This window comes from Pempheris klunzingeri, chromosome 19 (assembly GCF_042242105.1).
Source record: "Pempheris klunzingeri isolate RE-2024b chromosome 19, fPemKlu1.hap1, whole genome shotgun sequence".
Classification (NCBI taxonomy): domain Eukaryota; kingdom Metazoa; phylum Chordata; class Actinopteri; order Acropomatiformes; family Pempheridae; genus Pempheris; species Pempheris klunzingeri.
The window spans coordinates 11,615,901-11,635,353 of NC_092030.1; the positions used below are offsets into that span (position 1 = coordinate 11,615,901).

A 19,453-nucleotide genomic window follows, 5' to 3' on the forward strand; every position below is an offset into this window, starting at 1 on the left:
ATTCTGCATTCAAGATAAAGGACATCTAGGATTGTAAATTAAGCATGTAATTTCTCATTTTCACGACGTAAATAGAAATATTTCACTTGGCAATTTGAAAGTCAGGATAACTGGATTTTTGTTTCACAATTTCACAAATGAAAAAAAAGTTCCAGCAGCATCTGCTGTTGACTGCAACTGATGATTGTTAGATCAAAAACAATGCTCACGAGGATGGAACTACTTTTTTAAAGCATATTGCAGATTTTTTTTTTTTTTAGCTGCTTTAGTGTTTTCAAATTAGTTTGATTAAACGTAGCTATAAATCTGAAATATGTCTGTGCACGGTGTGAATGGATACTAGAGTTGTGTGCAAGTGCTAAATCTGTACATGATTAGTGTGCTTTTGCAAATGTTTGTGGATCTAGGGAAAGATAGCCCACGGTTTTTCCGCATTAACTGGCTGAGCAACATTTACCATGAGAGCCTCTTGGATAAATAACTACCGAGATGCAAACTGGATAGGACAGTAAGAGAGGTACGTAGAATATATGAAAGGAAACTGTGTTGAGCTTCTTTGCCGTCCTCAATCATGAAGGTGATAAACCAGACCTGGCCATGTGATATGGCTTTGGCTACATCAACAGTGATCTGAACAAGAGTGGAAAATACATTCACATTTAAGCTTATGAGTGTCTTCCTGAATGAATGTAATGTTTTCAGATCAAGGTGTTCTTTTCATTCAACAAACGGTTAGGTTCTGTCCAGTCAATTTATTATCCATCTGATGAATGCTTGTGCCTTCTTCAACCGAATAATAGATTTGAATGCAAAAAAAAAGAGTTTTCAGTATTTTCAAAACTGAAAAATGTTTTCTGTCTAAGCAAGATATGTTTTGTTATACTGCAAAGTCATGCGTGAGCTAAAGTGAGTGCTTTAAGTACTTGATTACATTAACTGTAATGGAGGAGGTTGGGGCGAACCAGCCACTGAGCAGAGACAACAAAACAGTCTTTGACCAAAACAGTCGCCGATGCTTGTGGTCCGAGGTACGACGCGTTACAAAGAGGCATAAAAAGGCTCACATATGCTCACATCCTTTTAAAAAATGATTATGCTTTCACTTGAAATGCCCTCTTGTGATGCAAAAGCAGCTGCAGCAGGGAAAATATAAGTGGAGAGAAGTGAGGATTCATCTATCAGTGGAAACATGAGGAGATGCTGAATGCAATCAATCAGGCTCAACTGCAAACATTCATTGAGCTCCTTCATTAACACTGTTGATGACTTGTACATACAGTACACTGAGAGAAGCAAGCTACTTCAGGTATTTTTCTGTCCATCAAAGTGCTAGCCATAGCTTTCTCTGAATTTAGAAACCACCACTGTCTCCTGCCTTGGGAATATGCCAACCACCTGTTGATATAAATATGAATAAATATGTCTCTTGAGGGTAAAATGGCAGCATAACACTCATCTCCACTGATCCTGTGTGTGGTGTGGGCTGGCAGGCTCAGAAAAGACCAGATGGACTCCAGTCAGGTCTGAGGGACAATGGAGGACGTGTGAAAATCTTCAGTCTGTACCTGGCCAGAAGCATTCAAGCCTCATCTGGATTTGAATGCCATTAGACAATGACAGGACACTCTCTGAATGCAAAGAGGGCTGTTGCAGCTTGTTACAGTGCAGCTATGAGGCCAGGACATGACAGTACAGGTCAAAGCAGAGCTTCGTTTCTGGTACGACACCACAGCGGCAGTCATCCTAAGGCCCACAGCCATTATAGTGTACCTGGTGGAGGCATTGATAATCCTCTACCTCCAAGTCATTCATGCTCAGGCCACTGTATTAAGGCAGGGGCCCCACCGGGAGCTGGCCCTCCATAGCCAAGCTTGGCAGCTTCTCCAGCCGCTCTGCACTCTGTCGCATCAGTTCCAGACCAAATTCTATCCCCAGTCCGGGCATTTGCAGCTGTGCCAGAGCCTGCTGCTGGAGCTCCACTGCACCACCGGGTTGTAATTTTAAACCTTCAGCAGCGGTCGCACTGATGGTCCCTGTACCCTCCCTTGATATTTGTTCTCCCACGTCGTCCCCCTGTGGTTCATCCATGTCCTCTGCCTCAAATGAGCTCCGGTCAGGAGGCATCTCTTCACAGCTCATAGGTGAGACCACTTTCTGGCGGTTGGTTAGTGAGACAGGTGGGACACCGGGGGCGCAAGTAGCACAGCGGTAGAGATGACTACAGGGCTGCACTAAGTTAGGTGGGACAACTGCACTGGTTTGCAGAGACTGCAGAATTGGGGTGGAGGAAAAATTGGTCCCGGGTGGATCTATATATATGGAGGGGACAGTGCAGTGGCGGGAGGGGTTAAGGCGGTGAGAACGGCCTCCGGCTGGTCGGTCACACCGTCGCCCCTGTGGTAGTCGCAGGCAATCTTTACAGGACTGATAGGAAGGCTTCACTTTTAAAGGGTTTCCTGTGCTAGCACTGTCCTGAATGGAGTAAAATTGGAACAGAAGACAGTATATGGTCAGTGGCAGTTAATAACATTATATATGCTTCTGACATCAAAGTGGTTTTAAAAACAGTTGTTCAACACAAAACCTTCACCACAGTTAAAAGCTTTATTTTCTTAACTCACGTCAAAAGCTGCAGGACAGCTGCGCTTGGCAGCAAGGCGGTTGCTGTTGTTGGTGTTCAGGTTGGCTAGGCCTAGCCGGCTTTCCTCCGACCTCTCAGCCTCCTCCCCCGTCTTCTTCCCTTCTGAATTTCCAGGTGTTTGAGCCAAGGCTGCCATCTCAGCTTCCTCTTTCTTTGCCTCTTCCTCATCCTCTTCCTCCAAAGTACTGAACTCGAGCCGCAATCTCATGTCCTCCAGGGGGTCAAGGCGCCCACACGTCTGAGCAGCCGTGCCCTCGCCAGGCAGGGCTAAATGGGCCATGGGGAAACCCTCGTCCTCCAACAGGGCATCTCTCTCCACGTCTTCAATCTCAATGAAAACTCTTTCCATACCTAGAAGAGGGGGTCCCCGCACTGGGGTGGAGGGCTCGCTGTCTAGTGCAGAGTCTGATAAACGTCTGAAGTAATAATTATAGTTAAGAGAGTCAAGGGGCTCCATCTCCAGACCCATACTCCTGCAGGGAGATGCCCCGCAGCCTCCCCACGCTTCTTCCTCTCTCAGTACTGGTGTCTCCTCCCCACCAGTGCTGTGGCCAGAGGCCTGCAAATCATCTGATCCCTCCTCATCAGTTTCAGGCCTCCATAGCTTATTATGGCGATGTTTACTGTGAAGGTAAAGCACACTGCTGTTAACATGTGAAGAAAAGAACTGACACAGACAGAAAACTTAACAAGCAACTATTACAAATGTTAATGCCAGCAGCATGTGTGTAATGGCTGCTAGCTTTATAAACAGTAACTATGCAATTCAGTATCACCCCCGAGGATGAAGCCTCATGCATGTACTTAGTTTAAAAAAAAAAAAAAAAAAAAAAACTCCCTCTGCTGGGAGCTAAGCAAAATGCAAAACTGAGTTAAACTAGACCTACTTACCTTGCGTCCAGGATTCCCTCGTATTCTGCCAGCTGTCTCATGAAAGCAGCGTTTGGCTGAGCTATGCTCCGTTTCTGCTTGACAAAGTTGTAGGCCTTCTCCAGAGACCAGCCGTACTCCTTCATTGCATAGGCAATAACTGTAGAGGCAGACCGGCTCACCCCCATCTTACAGTGCACCAGGCACTTGGAATTGTTCTTCCTATTGGACAGAAAAAGAAAGAATTAAATTCATTCCATGTATCTACTTGGTAATAGTTAGGGCCTTGTGGCAGTGCACTACATGTAAATGTCTTTAAATCTGGATTTGATGATTTTCAGGATTCTGCTATCCACTTATATTTTTTACAAACATCCATTTTTGCCTTAGGTTAACATAGTTAGACAGTTGCATAGCAACCAGACTGACTGCACCATTTCAGTTCTCTCTCTCTGGCACAACTCACAGCTGTGTCTTGAATTTGGGTGGGAGAAAAATGTGTCTCGGCCTCGGTGTTACAGGAGTGTCTCGGCCTCGGTGTTACAGGAGAATGCATGAAGCGAGTCAGTCAAACTGTGCTGATGTAAAAAATGAAACTAAAACTCCATCTATTAATAAAGTGCTGATGTGCAACAGTTCTGTTGATGGTTGTTTTTGTACACTCCCTGGATAACAGCCTGATGTTACAGTCTATAATCTTCTTATTTCTCAAACAATGGATTATCACACCCTCCCCCTTCAGACCAAAACACCTAAAAAGCACCAGGTCACTCGTTTATTTTCACGTGCAGGGTCTTACTTGGCTTTGACAATAAAGTTGTAGGTGTCGTTCCAATGGGCCAGCAGGTCAGTGGCTTCCTCATCATACACACGGACGTTGTGATAAGAGAACATCCCGGGGAAGAAGTTGTCAATCTCCCTGGTAACATTCAGGATGTAACCCACTCTGCAACCGCAACAGTAACATGTTAATCTTTCCTCTGTTGCTTATTAGTTCATCTGACAATGCGTTTCATAATGTATATTTCATAATAATTAAATAGCTTCCGGAACAAATTAGCACATCTACAGGAATCTCTCCTGTAAGATTCACTTATACACCTTTTTTTTTTTTTCTTTACAGATGATGGCAACTTTCAGGTAAATATATACATATATAACTTTTATTTAATAATGTACAGGATTAAGAAAGTAAGGATTAAATCAGGAAAAGACATCAAGTAAGTGTTAAGCCATCAGCTCACCCGCAGTCACGTAGTTCTTCCAGGTTGGAAGCGTTCCACTCAGAGCCCTACAGAGGCAAAAAGAAATGATTCAGAGCTTCATTGCTGAAAAGAGAAGAAACTATCATAAAAGTGTGACATTAAAACATGTAAAGGTAAGATAAAAAAAACAAAAAACATTCTCACCAAGTACACATGGTCAAAGATAAGTGTGGCCTTGTCCATCTGACCCAGGATCAGAAGCATCTCGTTGTCTATAAACTCTTTGTACTCCTTGAGGTTACAGCTCATATGCTGCTCCAGCTCGTTACGGATCTGAGGACGGGAATCGAACATTAAACTCTTTATTTTCCAACAACACTGTTAACATCGTTGAGGTGTTGATTTGGCACGTACCTCCTTCGAGGTGATATTCTCCAGGTCTTGAAACGTCATGATGTTGCGTAGCTTGGCTTTGATGAGACACTCTGTTCTCTCTCTTTCTGTTGGCCTGCACATAATGACTCAATATCTTAGTGCTGCTGTCTGAATGAGAATTTGCATCACAGTAGAACATGTTTCTACAGCTGAGGACCAAGTGAAAACTAAAGCAGTGAAATGGATTCCATAACTGAGGACATTGGCACAACAGGCATGTTAGAAATCGGACATGAAATCCTTCAGCTGAAACATTTATGTTACAAGAAGCAACCATCAGGGTCTCACCGGTCGACGAACATGGTGGGCGAGTCAGGCCGGGTGGTCTCCAGGTCGGTCATAGCGTTCCACTCATTGACGCAGCTTTGCTCTGAGGTGATGCAGCTCTCGTAGAAGGCCATCCATGTGAGAGCAATGCCCCCCGGGAAGTAGTTGAACCGGCGCGACACCTCGCATGCCTTGTGGAGGACCTGCAGGGCAGACCTGCAGAGGCACAGAGCAAAGGCTTTACGATCATCATCATCATCAAGATGAGTGCATGATGATGGGGAACAGGGCAAATAAGACTCTCTCTATTGGTAATTCTGATATGTGACCAGCAGGTGGCAGGTTTATAGCACAAGACTGTGAAGTGTGGCCCAAATGGTGGCACTGACCCAGGAGGGTCATTACAGTGATTCTCATAGTAGAAAACAGGGAATTGTCCAAGTGACCATTAACTAATCAGCTAGTCACATGTACATATTCACAAAGCTCCAAATTTCAACAAAAATATTATATTCAAATCAATTTCTAAACTTCTTAGTTATACACGCACACACAGGGATGACAAAAATAGTTACAAACTATGTCTAACGTTTGACACCTCATCTTGTGCTGTATGTGTATTTTTACATGGATATGATTGGATTGACAAATGCTGTAATGGATTGTGTGCGTTTGTTAAGAAAAGTGAGCACAAGTACAAAATCTGACAGTTATTCATGACCTTTTTGTGAAGCTGTTACTTGATCGCATAACTGAGCTAACAAGGCTAATCTCACCTTCACAATGCATACAGGCATAAAAAGGGATCCACCAGCTAAAACATTATCCAAATAGCAAATTTTCATTCCCACAAACTGTGGAATAAATGTATAGGTGTATGAACAACAAAATCTGAAAACTCCAATTAATTTGGACAACATGCCTTGATGTCTAAGACAACATTCATCCAGCATGCACAATGCGCTTTCCTCCTGTCCACACACCACAAACGGTTATCCCAGGTAAACAGGAAGGATTCACTCACCACATGGCCTGCACAGATACAGGCTTGAAGACATGTGACCGCCCTGCTGTGTTCACACTGAAGCCTCTGGTGGGGAAGAAGAGGAGAGGGATGATCAGTTAGAGTCTGGATGGAGATGGAGAGTGGTCAGGGGATGTAAACACAGACTGGACACGGCTCGCTCATGGGACTATTCAGGACTCTAACCAGTGGAACATTCCTCCAGCACACAGAGACAATGTTAACAGGTCAGCAAGAACGGTTCTCACAGGAGAAAAAAAAAAGCATGTAGTTCACTCCTCTGCCACTGGTGGGCAGTAAAACCTTAAAGGCCCAGACAAACCAAAACATGCAGCTGCAGGCAAGAATATGAGCAGAATACATAGATTAGCCATTTTTGCCTTACATTTACAGGCATGTGTTCTCAAAGAGTACATTTTATGTATTAATTGTTCCATTCTTTATGAAAGGGCAAACTGAAACTTACCCATCTCCGTCTAAATGTATGTTGGTATCACTCCACAGTGGTAGCACCATCCCAATAGAGCATTCTTTACTGCAGATCGCAAAAAATTTAAAAAACAGCATTTTAACAAATCTAATCATGAGGTCAATTCGCACTGAACATAAGGCTGCAGAGACATCAATGACCTGTCCTTGTCAGTGAAGTCCATTCCCAGGACGATATTTTCCTCCGTGTCTTGATGGCCGTTGGTGTAGATGACGACCATGTAGCGCACCCGGTCTGACCATCCGCTCTCTAACCGCACAGCCTGCGGAACGAACGGGAGTATGCAAGAAGCAGCATTAACGAGACAAATATCCAGAATTTACTGATGTTGTCATGCGATTATTTTAAGAAAACGTCCGTCACTACGACACGTGCAATACCCCTCACCAAGCTGACTCACAGTAAACAACACTTTTCTAAAATAGTGTTAACTTCAAAATGAGTAAGAGAATCAGTGCTTTCTATATACTGGATGCAATTAATGACCTTAAAGTGTGCAGAGCCCACACACAAACAATACTATCCACATAGGAAAAAAACTAATGGGAGTGCTGAAGTGAGTATATAAGTGTTATACTGACCAGCTTAATGCGATCTTCAGACCGGAGGATCTTAAACATGACTTGCAGGTGTTGAGGTAAATCACCTAAAAGTGAAACCCACATTAAGACTTATTAGGAAACTGAATGAGAAGCAAAGTCTAGTACAGTCAGTCATCACAGATCTTAATCTGGATGAGTAAACTAGACGTTTAAACATTGTTCAGCTCAAAAGGATCCTGACAGAGGAAAAGATTTCAGTAAATCATTGAAACTGCCTTTAATAAGCTAAGAACATTACCAAGTTAACTATATAGAGAATAATGCACACTTTAATCCCGGACTGGCGTCTTCACGACTCTCTTTCTGGTATTCCCCCCCAAAAAACTAAAAGGTCTACAACAAACTGATCACTCAGCTTCTTCCATTGTACATTCATTGTTGGTTTTCTTTTCCAGTGGGAGGAAATATTTTGGGATTCCTCTCATTGAAGGCAAATCTAAACCCTGTCACCCTCCAGCTGCGCTAAGCCCGAGTGTCCTGCGCATACCGACTTCTGACTTCCTGCACTCGTCCTTAAATGACTTCAGGCTCAACAAGGACGTCAGATTAGAAACCTGTGAACAGCGAACATCTATAAAAGGACCCCGCTGATGGATGTTAAAACACTTACAGAAGATTTTTATTTTTAGATTATCCAAGATTATGTCGCATTCCAACGCCACTTTGATGTGCAGCCAAACAGCAGCAACAGCAGCATGACTGTGTAGAAAAAACTACATCTGTTGGAGCCAATAAAAAAAAACTTGGAATGACAGTAAATGACACCAGATCAGCAAAGGAAAAAAACATATGTAGTAATTTAGGCAATATACTTGTCAGCACTGGCTGAGAGCCGGATGATAACCTTTGCATTGTTATACGTAGGAGCTTGAGTGGTTTGTGTGTTCCTCTGTGTCTTTCTTAGATCAGATTATTCAGATTATCCATTCATCAAGTGCCCAGTAATCAAATAGCTAATGAACAGATACAGTCTGTATATTTTGTTTGTAACGGCTGTAAGCAAACTGCTTGAGACTTGATCTTGCTTGAAATGGTTTGTGAGCATCCCTGGTGTTCAGCTGCAGGTCGATTCAGGTCAGACTAGGTAATGGCCCCTAACACAGTTTAGAATAAACACAGACAAACCCACAGAGAGAAAAGCCGCCTCAGCAGATACAATTTTCCTTTTGTCTGGACTTCATTTGTGCTGAGAATATGAACAAAAGAACAAGAAACAAAGCCTCCTCTGTGTGTGTGTGTGTGTGTGTGTGTGTGTGTTCCTACCTGCATGTTTGTGGTGGGTCGGGGTCTTTGGGCCTTGTGCGCTGCCGCCCTGCTGAAGGAAGAGGGCGGCTCCTTTGACCATAAAGAAGCTCTCACTGAGGCTGGAAAAAGCACAGGTGGTAAATAAATGAAATCTTTCCCCGTGTTCACTCGTGGCAGCGCTTTACCACTTTCACCCTCCTTCCTCGTGTTGTATTCTGATCCCATGATCCAAACACTGGTGAGGTGAGAAAACCTTGAACTTCAGCTTAAAATGTCAGATGTACTTCGACATACTGTGCCCAGATTACCATCATCATCCAGCTCAGACACCTCCACATTCCAGTCATAAAGACCAATGTATGCGCCTTAAATGCCACTCACACACAAACCTTCACACATCCATACATGCCTTACGCCGCTCACCCCATCGTATATCTACAACCCATCTTATTTTTGCTTTAAACTCAAATGGGAAGAAGGAAACACAAGCTCAAACAACACTGGATGCTGTTTTTTTCGTATTACTCTCACTGCTCTTATTGTTTTGTTTTTCCTATCTTCTATATTCAAGCTGCCTATTCTATTCCATTCAGTTCAATTCAAAACGCTGGGCAGACCCAACTACTTCAATATGACACCACACAAAAGATATTTGGGCGATTCCTCCACATGTAGTTTCCATGGTTATTTTGATGTATTCTAACATTTTCTATTATTCTAACATTTGCCAATATTAAAGTCAGTACATCTAATCTAGAACCAGATACTTGGCTGATCATCCTCCGCTCATCTGAAACAATGACGGCTCTCTTTCTTTCATGTTTCATTATCAAAAAGAAATTAAAGCTACTGACCCAACTGTTGAAACGTGCCTGGATGACTCAATTAATACCCCGCTGATCTGAAACGCCTTAAAAAAAACAAACAAACTCTGGTTTTGGCTTCTCGGCTTTGAGGATTCACTGCAACTACTTATGTTTGGCATTTTTGTTCAAAAGTGAGTCTGCATGAGTCTCCATGATGCCACAAATAAGTCAAGCATGGCTACACTGGATTTAAAAAATCACGCTTTAAGTGTGTCCAAGAAGTGTGCTGAACAAAGGTGAAACAGGGACATGAAATGGCTGCGGTCAGGATACTGTGCGTCCTCATTGCTTCACTGAGCAGGACAGGGGGCTCAATCGGAGACTCAAAGTCAGCAGGAAGTCCTGATGCAGTGACTTTTACAGCCCTGTGTTTTTATAGCATGATTAACAGACTCTCTACTTGATTGGGTTGGCTGACCGATGGTGAATCAGGCGGCGCACCGTGACTATCCTACATGTGCTCTGGCTTTAAAAACCTCCCCTCCTGTCCAACCTGTGTTGGACGCAGCACTCCTGTGGGCCGCAGTGAGCAGGAGAAGAGCTTTAGTTTCTTTTCTCCCACAGAACAGAGCGCAGCTTTGTTTTAACCACACTCTCATTCCTCGCTCGACCAGCAGCACAAAGCCTGGTATGACTGAGTGGGACAATCACAAGGCCTTTTGTTTCAGCTCCCCTGCTATGTGGTATCATTATTTCTTTTCATAGTTACCTAGAAGACGTATGATTTGGAGAGTGAAAGTCTCTTTCTTGCGATTAAAAAATTATTTAAAAAAAATATAAAAGACAGAAGTAAAATCATTCCTTTTGTAGCTAAACGAGTGACTGATTCAAATCAAAAAATCCTTTCTTAAAATGTCCAAAAATGTAGTGTTTCACGCTGTCAAATGAATCACACTGTGACATCGACATAATCTATTAAACTTTATATCTACTAGTAACTTTTTCTCGTGCCGCCGTGGGAACTTACATGCGACAGATCTCCCTCTGAGTCAGAGCAGCTTTGTTCACAAGGTGAGGCAGCACGGTGAACATGGCTTTATGTGAAGGCTTCACGACCAGATGCATCCTGCGAGTAGTTAGCGGACTACATACAGTCTTCCCTAGAAACAATCTCTTCCATCCATCTTCTACACCTGCGTATTCCTGTCCACGGTCAGGGGGCCGCAGCCTCCTCTAGCTGCATATGTCAGTTAAACTTCTCTCATCGTGGTCCCGGCGAGTCCTTCCTCTTTTCCTCCCATCCCGGCCCCGAACTCTCCTCGTCTGTGCTGCCCCATCCCCTCAGTTTGTGCTCCCTATCTCCTCTTCACAGTTTGTGCTTCCAGCTCTCCCTATGCAACGCTCTGCCACAATACCATCATTCATGCAAGCGCAGGGAGGCAGTGGAAATGCCACTCGGCGTCAATCTCGAGTCTGAGATTCCTAAATTAAGACTCCACGCTGATGAATTACTGAGCCACAGAGACATGTTAGTCATTTAGACACTCCACGCGATGCATGACATGGCTGTTTCAACTGTGAAAGACCCACATGCTCAGCGAGCACAAAGGCAGTCTGTGCCGAAGCTTTGCTGACATAAATCATGACTTTTGTGACGTCGGGTTGATTGAAGAAAAGCTTTGTTACCGAGCAGAAACAACAGTTTATGCGCTCTGTTATGTAACCAAGTAGAAGAAACATTTTAAAAAAAACTGTCACATTAAATCAACTGTACTTCCAGCAGGTTTTTCTCCTTGACAACAGTGGAAAAACTAAAGGCCGTTAGAGAAAATAAGCTGCCCCACTCATTCTGTAAGAGAGCCAGATTCACTGACATCACTGAATCTACACGACTGAGGACAAGACAAGCAGCTTATCACCTTCCAAAATAGGTCTGGCAGGGACAGCTACAATTCAATTATAGAACCATTACATCCATTATAGAATCAATTATGCAACGAGTATTAGAAAATTAAAAGCACTGTATTTCGCCATCATTTCACCAAAGGAAAGCTTTTCATCTGTGATGTTTACTTCCAGCCTCCCCACAAAGTGTTTGACAAATAATTAAAAGCCAGATTAATATGTGTATATACTTTTAAAAAGCCTCAACCGTTTCAAAAAGAAGTTAACAACGTGAGCAGGGTTTCAGTTTTACACTGTTGCAGCCACTAAGAGAGAATAAACTCGGTTGGACAGACGCTGCTCGTATTTAGACGTATTGTTCGACCTTCCTTGTAGCGATATCATCTCAAATAATATTGGAGACAGAAAATTAGAGCTTGAGACACCACTGTGTGCTGGTACTACTGCAGAGTGAGCTCATCCAGGGTCAGAAGGCCCACTGACCACAAAAACACATTCCACAGCCTGGAATACAAAACTTCTGTTTATCATCTCTGTCCTTCAAAAGAAGAAGAGGTAGGAAAAGATCTTACCTCTGATTATTTTTCCGGTCATCATCACTTCCGAAATCCTGAAAGACAAAAACAAAGGCAGAGGATAAAAAGACTGCCACAGGCCTTCGGTGTCAAACAGATGTCGACACAAGTGTGATTTTACATTTTCTCCCTGTTCTTACAATCAGACTTCTTTCATGAATCTAATATGTGTAGATGCCAACAGAACATTTAACCGTTGTTTGGTCATCTGGAGGCCGACATTCATTATGAGCACGAGACATCATTACCACGGTACACCAGAATACATTCAGCAACAGAAATGGGCCTCAATGCATTTATGTTTGTAGAAGTCTTTGATTTACTAAAGATGTGAGATGGTACAGTAGTGCCAACGGATGCTGAGGACCATGCAGCTAGAGGAAAGCGTGCCAGCGCCAGCTACTGGTCCTCCCCTGTCAGTGTTCTTGTCTGTTATGACTGTTTGAACAGCACAAGTTCAGCAAAAACCCTTTCAAACATCACAGCTATTCTCTTTTCCTTCCTGCTGGCTGTGACGTAGAAAACGATTTAAAAACTAAACTTATCGTCGTAGGAAGAATGTCATTGCTTGTTCTTTTGGCCCACTTCAGAGCACATAATCCACTTTCCTAAATCTAGAAACTGGGGCACTAACCCTGATGTTATGATTTCACTGGGATGCCGAGGGATGCTGAGCGTGTTTGCCATCAAAGTTTCCGTTTTGCAAATGGGATTTAACGTGTGCTTCACAGCCTCAGCCTCCACAAAGTCAGTGTTAGTCTGGGGATGAGCCTCACTGCAGTTTTCTAAAGCTACAAAACAAGAAGCCTCTGCTTGTCTATCCACACAATCTAACTGGTACAAACGGTGTTTCAACTGTGGACATGGAGCCTGGTGGCATTTCCCACAACATGATCTCACGTCACTTGATTGTTTTCCTTGGTGCAGCATCACTCATTTCTGCAACTTGGTGAACACTTGACTGGAGCGCACAAGGAGCATAATTCTAAAAATTGATGTCATTCCCCTTTAAAGTCTCCTCCCCATCACTGAAGCTGCATTACTGCAAATAAAAGCCTTAATAAGAAGGCGGGAGAACAACCTGCGTGCAACGCAGCAAATGTTTGTGCAGCAGCAAAACGAGCATTTAGTGTGACAGCAGAACCCAGCACCCCCACCCCCACCGCCATCCCCCACCCCACAGGATTTTGTTTACAAATCCGCTGCCACAGCAGCCACAAACACTCCGAACAATGCAACAAATCTTTGACAGTAAGAGCACGCAGGGCGATGACAGCAGGAAGGTGAACTCTTACTCACACACCGCGGTTCCTCATTCCGCGCACACAAAGACCGAGCCCCGGCTTCCCCACTCACCTCCCCCGCACTGCTGTTGGTCGTGCTGGCCGAGGATGCTGCACTGGGGGTGGGAGAGCGCTGCAGAGTCACCAGGGCCATGGTCGGTGGGCTGCAGCCTCGGAGGGGAGCAGAGGGGGAGAGAGAAGGGAGGGGAGGAGGATGCAGGAAGATGCGCTGCTGAGATTGTCTCTGTCACCGGGGAGAAAATGCCTAGTCAGACTCTCATCCAGCAGCACCTGACTCCAGAGCCCCGGCGCTGCTCCCTCTCGGTCCTGCTCCGTGCGTCCTCTGCGGTTACCGGAGTCCTCATGAGCGGCAGGTCAAATCAGAGGCTTCCTCCGGCCGCACCGAGCCACGGCAGAGCCCGCGGATTCATCCCTGGTGCGCAGACAGACAAACAAAACACGGTGCAGGTTGCAAGCGGGGCAGAAATGACATGCAGCTTTGCCGGATGCCTGTGATTGGCTGGCCTAGTTCGCGTGTGCGCTGTCATTGGGCCAATGTTGTCAAGGTGACTGGCCAGACTTGGAACTCCCAAATAAAAGCGTTGATGAAAAAAATACACACCTCGTTATATGAAACGCAGCGAGGTTGACATAATGTTGCGTAAGGCACCAGCTCAGGATTATTTTCATAATGGATTGTCGTGATCATCTTTATTAATTGTTTGTTCTATAAAAAAAAAAATAAAAAAAATGCCCGTCACAATCTCCTTGTGTCCAAGGTGATGTCACCAAATGTCTTGTTTTGTCGCCCAAAACTAAAAAATTTTCACATTTAAGCAGGATGTCTGCATTTTATCATAGTTTCATTAGTTTCCGGTTAATCGACTTCTCTATTAATCAATGATCGCTGCAGCTCTAATGTAGAACCGTAACAGCAGAACCATGCATGGTTAGTGCACATTACAAAACTGAAATGAGCCCAAAGCAGACTGAACAACTTTTATTAGCAAAAGGCTCCTGGGTTCTCTCATAAATAAATATATTTATATGACATTTTTAACCAAACTCTGCAAAATAAATGTCTCGCTGTCTTGAGGTCAAGATTTAAAACGTGTAGCTCTAAGCAGAGCCTGCTCAGTGGATCCTCGTTCTCTAAATATCCCTCCGTTGCTTCTCATGGCCTAGATGGAAGAGAGGGTAAACAAACCAGTCCAAGAGCGAGGGTGCTTCTGCTCTCATTAGACATGGGAAGTAGGCCTACCCTCAATTATCACTCCCTGTCTGTAATGAGATTGTCCCCTGTTGTTCTTCACCCATCATCGCTCTGAGGATTCAGTCCAGAATTAAACAGGCAACTGTGATGTCTGCAGCAACCTGGGAGCTGACAAAATGCCCTTTCTTTTCCATTCCTCCTGGTCATCTAAGTCTGGCCCGTGAAGTATGTTGCACCGTTTGACTGTCTGATTGTGGTGTGCTCTCCGGCCTCCTGGTCTGGACTGGACTCCTCCAGATCCCTGCCCAGTGTCTCGATGGGCAGCATCAAGGATGCTACGCCAGCCAGCAGACAACAGCCACAGTATATTGACAGGGTCAAATAAATTGATGTCCTGAGCAACACCTAGAATCAAAACACAAAACCTGAGTCTTATACCAGACCAGACTGGCGCCAGTCTCCACACTTAAACCAGCAATAAAGTTGCCAGGGCTTTAAAATACAACTTTATTGTATAAGATTGAATAAAATGATTGTAGCTATACTAGACAACATCGCATGACTCACTCAACTAGTCTGAAAAAAAAGATCACTTTCATCACTGACTCAGTAAGCCTCTCCCTTTCCTTTTTCGAGTTTCTTTACAAAGCGCCAACAGAGACGGTCACTTCTGCGTACCTGTGCCACAAAGGGGGTAATCAGGGCACCCACCCTGGCCATCGCACTGGAAGTCCCCATCGCTAAGGCTCTGTTTGCTGTTGGGTATACCTAATGACAGAGAGGAGACAGCTTTTTGTCCAGGTCAAATGATCTAAACACACCTTTTAATGTTAGTGTTTCTAAATGTTAAATGTAGACCTACCTCTGGTGTGTACACAAAAGCAGCTTGGAATCCTGCAGAGATGAAGGCTCTGCCGATAAAGATGAATATTGTGAGAGCTGTCCTGCATGAACAGAAAGAATGACGCAGGGAGTTTGACAGCAGCTCTGATGTTTTAATATATTGCTACTTAGAGGTGTGTATTGTTTAAAAAAAATGACATTACCAGCACCAATACCACTACCCTTAAACCACTACCAAAACCAATAGAGTACTTGATGCAATACCCTTTTTCCATGGTTTTTTGCAAGATAATTCTTCTGCATTTTATGGATAAGACACCACAGGTGTGTTGTATAGCCACCATTTTGAAAATGTTGGTGACATTTCAGTACGCTGCATTGCCAACACATACAACACACACAGACTATATGGTTCGTTGCTGCTGCAGTAGTGGGCCAATCACACTGCCTGAAATAGGAGAGCACTTATAGTATTGGCTGCAAGCAAGGCCATGCAAATAATCATTTCTTTCTAGATCTGTGCACAAAAGGATCAAAAGCAGGTATTGCTTGATTGGAGGAGTTTTGGTACTACTTCAGTTCACCAATACCTAGCCTTGTTGCTATCGTTCAAATATGATAAAATGACAAAACTTACCTCCCAGTACAAACATATAAGGGCAGAATGCACAAAGAAAACATGAAGAAGCACAGAGCCATGCTCTTCTTCCTGCCAATACGATCAACTGCCACAAGGATAACTAAAAGACCTGAAACAAGCATGACAAGCAAACAGCTTACTTATCAGAGTGTGAATGTATTTACACTTCAGCAGCTTGAGCCGCTCCCTTAGACAATACATTTGTGTATCTCACTCTCTGCAGGCCAAGTACCGAAGGCTGTGAGGGGACAAAGGTGAGCTATACCGACAAGCCTAAGACTTTAAAACTTTTGGTTCCTCAGTAAGGAATTTAGACTAAATTGTACATAGAAACAGTTTCTAAAGTTCATGACTCTCAACAGATTTGTCTCAGATTTTTGTTACAGATGGATAATGAAGAAATCTAGAGGAAGCAGCTGTATGGTGACTTAACACTGTTCTTGGTATCAGCATCATCTTTACCTTCCCATGTCAATTAAACACCACAGCTCTGAGAAAACGCTAGTAAGGAGCATTTTACCTGGGAATTCAGCCAAGGTTGTCCATAAAAGGTCTTTGTAGTCAGCTGATGTCAAATATTTGCATTCTAGACTACAGCTCAGCTCAGTCGTGGTCCTGTGGGTTGCTACAAAGAAGGAGGACAATTTTTGTTGTTGTTTAATTTAAAACGTAATATGACTAATGTTAAACACACGGAGTTGCCATTACTTACTCTCACATAAGTGTCCGGCTTGGAACAGCTCAGTTGTCAACAGGACTATCCCGTAATAGGAGAAGGCATTTGCAAACCTTTGGATAAAAAAAAATATGAGGTCAAATTGATATGACGCAATTTATCTGAGCACACATTTATTTAAAAAGATGTACTGGTTGGTAGTCCAGCCTTCATTAGCTAATTGCCTTTGATCAAAATCCCTGACTAGGGAAAGTTGATGGAGAGTACAAAGTAGAGAATGTATTACTAAAGCTAACCATATAAACCACAGGAAGAGAGTAGTCTGCCAATACTGAGGAGAGAAGAGATCTTTGATCTGTCCGCGGCCATCCTGTGGAATCAAAATGACAAAAATAGAGGGCATATTTAGTAGTATTGTTGCACTGTTTCTGAACAAAGATGCAGAACCATTTACCTGAATCCTCACCTGTTTATAGGCAATCAGCTTCCCTTGAGGCATAGCCTTGCCATTGTCTTTGGCGATTCGTGCTAAAGTTGCCATGGCCTTTTCTCTTTTTCCTGACAGAACGTCAAAACGAGGACTTTCAGGCAGCCACTGTGCAACAAGGAAAGTTCAGCTAAGTTCAAAGTTCAGTTTGACTCCTGATGGTTTTATTTTAATGATTTGTATTAATCATCATCATACTTACAAAGCAGAGGCAAACAAAGATTATCATTGGGAGAGTGGACAGGCCGAGCAGCCACCTCCAGCCGTGTGTGGGCATTATCCACAATGCCAGGAGGACCTCAAACACAGCACCAATTGCCCAGAATGCCTGATACACACAATCACAAAGTAATCACTAAGCAGAAGAATTAATCAGGCCAAAAGAAACACTGGAATATAGTAAAAGTTGTGCATTAATAACAAAACCACCACAGTACCGAAATCAGCATGATGCTGCTGCCCCTTGCCTTCACTGGCAGGAATTCGGAGTACAACGTCACACTAAAAAGAGATGGAATGTATGATACGAATCATTTCATGGCTATCAAAATGTGGCACAGGCCTCATCTTGTCGCGTGCAGTGAGGAAGCAGTGAACTTACGACTGAGGAGCTCCTCCAATGCCAAAACCTACGAGGCCCCGCAGGACCAAGAGCCAGCCGTACACAGGAGCAAAGGCACTCAACAGGCCATAGTACAGAGTAAAGCACATACAAATCGTCAGACCCTGTTGCCCACAGAGAGATAATACAGGTTGAGTTAAACATGAAATAATGTACAAAAATCACTAAATCATATATAAACAAGCCAGATGTGAGACTCACTACTCTTCTGCCGTACTTGTCGGACACGTTACCCCATACAGGTGAACTGATCCCCATCCCAATGAACACCACCTGACTCAAATAAGCAAAAAAAAAAAGATGTTGAGAGAGAACATTTTCACGCATTTCAAGATCTACAAGCTTCTCTGAGAAGACCTTACCGATGTTATGAGAGCCACCTTGTATTTGGGCAGGCTCCACTCACAGTGCAGCTGAGGCCCCAAGATACTGAGGATCATCATCTCCATGGCGTCGGCTATCTGCTCTCAGAGAGGCAGAGCAGCACTTAGGAGACACACACTATCTGGAAATCAGAGTGATGTTTTAGGATTCTCACCCATGACAGTCCGGTGAGGAGGCCCATCTTGATCTGAAATTTTCCGAAGCCGAAGGCCTCCAGCGCAGCTTCTACTGTGAAGGTTTCTGTAAAAGGCACAAGGCAGTCACAGTTCACTGTCCCCTGCATGGAGATTTATGGAGACTCGCTCAAGAATGAAAATAAACAGGACTGAATTCTATTGATATTAAAATATTGGCTATTGCACATTAAAAAAAATTGAAAAGTTAGTAAATGAGGGTGAAATAATACTTGATAAAATAAATTAAAATTATGTGTATTTTTCACAAACAAGATCAGAATGTGCATACACTTCAACTCGTGGTGTTCTACAAACCTTCAGTTTTCTTTAATCCAGATGTGGACCCTGAGTCGACTCTTCTTGAGGCTATAGTGCAGATCTCATTGTCTGTGCCCTGGTGTTCATCGATCTGACTCACAAAACTTGCCTCACCCCTGAATGTCAGCGGACAAAAAGGAAGATTTACGCACAAATGAGTGATTTTCAAGTACAATATATGACCATTTATCAACAAATCCATTCAAATATGAACATTGGTGGCTGTAGGGCAACACGGCTGAGTGGGGCAGGTTTTTCTCAGGGTGTGCTCCCTTCTAGCGTCACAGACATGTGAGGAAATACAAAAATAAAATCACTTTGTTGTTTTACCTCAGTTCGGGATTTCTCCACCGCTTGTAAGAGATCTTGGCTGACCTGCTCCAGTTGTCCATTTCTGTGTTAGTGTTAAAGACTGTGACTTTCCCCACACAACACACCTGTGTTTTTGTCAAACCTGCTAGGGCACCTCAGGTTTCAGTGCGACACCCAATCAGAGAACAATACCCTGGGAGGAGACAGGGGAGGGGTTACACCAGGAAATCAAACAGTGCTATTTCAGGAGTGACTGAAGAAGTTTTGCAGGTTAACTTCTGAAATGGGTCAGCCATATTTATTGAAACATTCTCTCTAGGTGGCTGCATTCATTAGAATAATAAGCAGTAAAATAATAAGACTGAAAATGGTGAAGCAACATTTTGCATATTTCAGCTTTACCATGCTGGATTTCCTCATGTGCTTGGATGTCA

At 43.6% G+C, this 19,453-nt stretch overlaps 2 protein-coding genes across 3 annotated transcripts; both read right to left on the reverse strand.

The window, feature by feature from the left end:
- Positions 1-1,608: 1,608 nt before the first annotated feature.
- ssh1b (slingshot protein phosphatase 1b) lies at positions 1,609-13,505 on the reverse strand. The gene is made up of 16 exons (XM_070850706.1): positions 13,422-13,505; positions 12,063-12,100; positions 8,798-8,898; positions 7,514-7,578; positions 7,073-7,194; positions 6,909-6,977; positions 6,443-6,508; positions 5,440-5,634; positions 5,131-5,224; positions 4,921-5,049; positions 4,756-4,802; positions 4,311-4,457; positions 3,533-3,733; positions 2,622-3,264; positions 2,023-2,472; positions 1,609-1,950 (listed from the first exon to the last, which is right to left on the reverse strand). The coding sequence occupies exons 1-16, from the start codon at positions 13,500-13,502 to the stop codon at positions 1,828-1,830; spliced, it is 2,571 nt and encodes an 856-aa protein (XP_070706807.1). The 5' UTR covers positions 13,503-13,505; the 3' UTR covers positions 1,609-1,827.
- A 234-nt stretch (positions 13,506-13,739) lies between these two features.
- Positions 13,740-19,132, reverse strand: LOC139218753 (synaptic vesicle 2-related protein-like). 2 transcript variants are annotated; one of them, XM_070850428.1, is made up of 16 exons: positions 19,038-19,132; positions 18,705-18,823; positions 18,368-18,453; positions 18,192-18,290; positions 18,031-18,102; positions 17,809-17,933; positions 17,645-17,708; positions 17,410-17,535; positions 17,187-17,315; positions 17,017-17,090; positions 16,757-16,833; positions 16,565-16,669; positions 16,042-16,153; positions 15,424-15,505; positions 15,240-15,329; positions 13,740-13,781 (listed from the first exon to the last, which is right to left on the reverse strand). In XM_070850428.1, the coding sequence occupies exons 1-16, from the start codon at positions 19,097-19,099 to the stop codon at positions 13,776-13,778; spliced, it is 1,428 nt and encodes a 475-aa protein (XP_070706529.1). In that variant the 5' UTR covers positions 19,100-19,132; the 3' UTR covers positions 13,740-13,775. The 2 variants fall into 2 exon arrangements, with proteins under 2 accessions (XP_070706529.1, XP_070706528.1); XM_070850427.1 differs by lacking the exon at positions 13,740-13,781 and adding an exon at positions 14,341-14,966.
- Positions 19,133-19,453: the final 321 nt, after the last annotated feature.